The following is a 4,624-nucleotide window of genomic DNA, read 5'->3' on the forward strand; positions in this document are numbered from 1 at the left end:
TTCATGTGTATAGGCTGCAAGTACAAGTCATTGAAAAAACGACCCGAAAATACATATTTTCCAACTACAATTGAACGTGTATTTTCAATTACATTTTGCTTTGTGGGATAGCCCGATGTCAAAACACAGTTTTAACATGCCCAAATCAATAACGAATATGCAGAAACAGTTTGTGATATATTGAAAACCTAAACATAAAATGTACTATCTACACAAACATCTGCCACAATAATCACATTAATTGTATTTTCTAAACAAGCACCTTATAAACTGCACAAGCACCAGAAGCGCTGTTGTTTTGACAAGTAGCAATAAATCACTGATATCGATTAATTGGGAAATCAGGAAACTAACGCAAAAAAAAAAACACATGGAAATGGGAGATATCTTTTACCTCACTGGTTAGAAACAACCCGCAGAAGACAGTCAGCTACATTTTGGAGTGATACATTTAAATGTAGGGGTCGCAAAACAAAGGAACACAACACTTATATGTCATAACTCATCGATATCATGCTAAAATCATTTGTGCCGAGAGGAGGAAGATGAGGTTGCACGTCCTGTTAAAACTAACAGCTCAAAAACCACACGGAATCTTGGAATAATGTAAACATCACTGGTTAGAGGACAATTTGTAGAAAACAGCTAGCTACATTTTGAAGTGTTGCATTTTGATTCCAGTGGGTCACCAACGTGATAAGTGTAACACAACTCTTTTTTCTGTGAGTCACTTTTTGTTAAATCACATAAATAATACTCTTTCAATTCAGAGCCTGGATTTTTCCCCCGGAGGCTAATATCCATATCATGCTGAAATCAATAGAACAGGGAAAACATTTAGAGTTCTCCATTGTGACATCATTAAAATACTTCTACTACAATGTTAAAACATTCTACATTGTGACATCATTAAAATACTCCTACTACAATGTTATAACATTCCACATTGTGACATTACATTTACATTTACATTACTTCACTGATATCATGAAACAACTCCTTCATGTATTTTCTGATGTTTAGTCAGAGATCTTTTATCAGAGTATCTCTTCCAACATTGATTAAAGCTAAGAGATTTATCTCCTGTGTGTGTTCTCTGGTGTGACACCAGGCTGTTAAGCAAAGTAAAACTCTTCCCACATTGAGTACAGCTATAAGGATTCTGTCCTGTGTGTCTTCTCTGGTGCAAAGTCAGCTGGCTAGATGTAGTAAAACCCTTCCCACATTGACTACAGCTATAAGGTTTCTCTCCTGTGTGTGTCCGCTTGTGTATATTCAGGCTGTCTGGCCGAGAAAAACTCTTCCCACATTGATCACAGCTATAAGGTTTCTCTCCAGTGTGTGTTCTCTGGTGTAAAGTCAGCTGGCTAGATGTAGTAAAACTCTTCCCACATTGACTACAGTTATACGGTTTCTCTCCTGTGTGTGTTCTCTGGTGTGTTGTCAGACATCCAGATGTACCAAAACTCTTCCCACATTGATGACAGCTATGAGGTTTCTCTCCTGTGTGTGTTCTCTGGTGTGTCATCAGACATCCAGATGTACCAAAACTCTTCCCACATTGATCACATTTAAAAGCTTTCTCTCCTGTGTGTGTCCGCTGGTGTACTATCAGGCTGTTTAGCTGAGTAAAACTCTTCCCACATTGATTACAGCTATATGGTTTCTCTCCTGTGTGTGTTCTCTGGTGTATCCTTAGATAACTAGATGTAGAAAAACTCTTCCCACATTGATCACAGCTATAACGTTTATCTCCTGTGTGTGTCCGCTGGTGTACTATCAAGCTGTTAAGGTGAGTAAAACTCTTCCCACATGTATCACAGCCATAAGATTTCTCTCCTGTGTGTATTCTCTGATGTGATTTCAGGGTTTGTAGCCGAATAAAACTCTTCCCACATTGATTACAGCTATAAGGTTTCTCTCCTGTGTGTGTTCTCTGGTGTATAGTTAGATAGCTAGATGTAGAAAAACTCTTCCCACATTGATTACAGCTATACGGTTTCTCTCCTGTATGTCCCCGCTGGTGTACCATCAGGCTGCTTAGCTGAGTAAAACTCTTCCCACATTGATCACAGCCATAAGGTTTCTCTCCAGTGTGTGTTCTCTGGTGTGATTTCAGGGTTTGTAGCCGAATAAAACTCTTCCCACATTGATCACAGCCAAAAGGTTTCTCTCCACTGTGAATTCTTTTATGTATTTTAAGGTCTACTGAAGAGTTGAATCTTTTCCCACAGTCAGAACAGCAGTGAGGTGTCTGTCCTGTGAGTCTCTGCTGGTGTTTCTTGAGGAGTTCTGATCTGGAGAGACTTTTCTCTGCCTCTTCAGTATCATGATGTTGTTGAGGCTCCCCAGAGGATTCACGATAGTCCCGTCTCTCTCCTGTGTGAATCACAAAGTCAGAGATTCCACGGTTTATTCGAGGTAAAAGGTGATGCCCAGAGCATACCCATGAAGTTGTACAACAATTGACGTCTGTTAAATTTGACAATTAAGACAGTCAAGTTAGCAACAATAGTCATATTTTGTCTTGTTTTCACATTAGTAGTAACTAGAAATAAGTTAAAGTTGTTGAAATCCTAACAGGCTGACTACACCGCTCGTGTCGCATGCGCGAGCGTTGCAAAATAAATGTAGAATTCTATATCATTCAATTATTGCACACACATTGCTCGCACGTGCCAACAAGCGTCTCCGTTGCCAAGGGATAAAATAGAAGTCAGTTCTATTTGTGACGCAGATTGCGCTGCAAGTCCTGCCTCTCCCATCTCCTCATTGATTTATAGAAGCAGGTACCCAGTAGAGGTCGACCGATTAATCGGAATGGTCGATTAATTAGGGCCGATTTCAAGTTTTCATAACAATCGGCATTTTTGGCCACCGATTTGCCGATTTCTTTTTTTTTCTCCTTTATTTTACTAGGCAAGTCAGTTAAGAACATATTCTTATTTTCAATGACGGCCTAGGAATGGTGGGTTAACTGCCTTGTTCAGGGGCAGAACGACAGATTTTTGCCTTGTCAGCTTGGGGATGCAACCTTATGGGTAACTAGTCCAACGCTCTAACCACCTGCTTTACGTTGCACTCCACGAGGAGCCTGCCTGTTACGCGAATGCAGTAAGAAGCCAAGGTAAGTTGCTAGCTAGCATTAAACTTATCTTTTAAAAAACAATCAATCATAATCACTAGTTAACTACACATGGTTGATGATATTACTAGTTTATCTAGCCTGTCCTGCGTTGCATATAATCGATGTGGTGCGCATTCGCGAAAAATGACTGTCTTTGCTCCGACGTGTACCTAACCATAAACATCAATGCCTTTCTTAAAATCAATACACAAGTATATATTTTTAAACCTGCATATTTAGTTAATATTGCCTGCTAACATGAATTTCTTTTAACTAGGGAAAATGTGTCACTTCTCTTGCAAACAGAGTTAGGGTATATGCAGCAGTTTGGGCCGCCTGGCTCGTTGCGAACTGTGAAGACTATTTCTTCCTAACAAAGACAAACGACTTCACCAAACGGGGGATGATTTAACAAAAGCACATTTGCGAAAAAAAAGCACAATCGTTGCACGACTGTACCTAACCATAAACATCAATGCCTTTCTTAAAATCAATACACAGAAGTATATATTTTTAAACCTGCATATTTAGCTAAAAGAAATCCAGGTTAGCAGGCAATATTAACCAGGTGAAATTGTGTCAGTTCTCTTGCGTTCCTTTGCAAGCAGAATCAGAGTATATGCAACAGTTTGGGCCGCCGGGCTCGTTGCGAACTAATTTGCCAGAATTTTACGTAATTATGACATAACATTGAAGGTTGTGCAATATAACAGGAATATTTAGACTTATGGATGGCACCCGTTAGATAAAATACGGAACGGTTCTGTATTTCACTGAAAGAATAACCATGATAGTTTCCGGATTCAACCATATTAATGAACTTAGGCTCGTGTTTCTGTGTGTTATTATGTTATAATTAAGTCTATGACTTGATAGAGCAGTCTGACTGAGCGGTGGTAGGCACCAGCAGGCTCGTAAGCGTTCATTCAAAATAGCACTTCCGTGCGTTTGCCAGCAGCCCTTCGCAATGCATTGCGCTGTTTATGACTTCAAGCCTATCAACTCCCAAGACGAGGCTGGTGTAACCGATGTGAAATGGCTAGCTAGTTACCCGGGTGTGTGCTAATAGCGTTTCAAACGTCACTCACTCTGAGACTTGGAGTAGTTGTTTCCCCTTGCTCTGCATGGGTAACGCTGCTTCGAGGGTGGCTGTTGTCGATGTGATCCTGGTTCGAGCCCAGGTAGGAGCGAGGAGAGGGACTGAAGCTATACTGTTACACTGGCAATACTAAAGTGCCTATAAGAACATCCAATAGTCAAAGGTATATGAAATACAAATCGTATAGAGAGAAATAGTCCTATAATTCCTATAATAACTACAACCTAAAACTTCTTACCTGGGAATATTGAAGACTCATGTTAAAAAGAACCACCAGCTTTCATATGTTCTCATGTTCTGAGCAAGGAACTTAAACATTAGCTTTCTTACATGGCACATAATGCACTTTTACTTTCTTCTCCAACACTTTGTTTTTGCATTATTTAAACCAAATTGAA

The 4,624-nt window shown here is 39.8% G+C and overlaps 1 protein-coding gene across 1 annotated transcript; it reads right to left on the reverse strand.

Annotated features, from left to right (window-relative positions):
- Nucleotides 1-874: 874 nt before the first annotated feature.
- LOC123725446 (zinc finger protein 239-like) lies at nucleotides 875-2,365 on the reverse strand (the record flags this gene model as incomplete). Its single annotated transcript, XM_045690984.1, has 2 exons — nucleotides 875-1,709; nucleotides 1,962-2,365. Coding segments are annotated over 2 exons (1,128 nt in total), but the record flags the coding sequence as incomplete, so codon positions are not given.
- Nucleotides 2,366-4,624: the final 2,259 nt, after the last annotated feature.

This window comes from Salmo salar, chromosome ssa12 (genome assembly GCF_905237065.1).
Source record: "Salmo salar chromosome ssa12, Ssal_v3.1, whole genome shotgun sequence".
Lineage (NCBI taxonomy): Eukaryota > Metazoa > Chordata > Actinopteri > Salmoniformes > Salmonidae > Salmo > Salmo salar.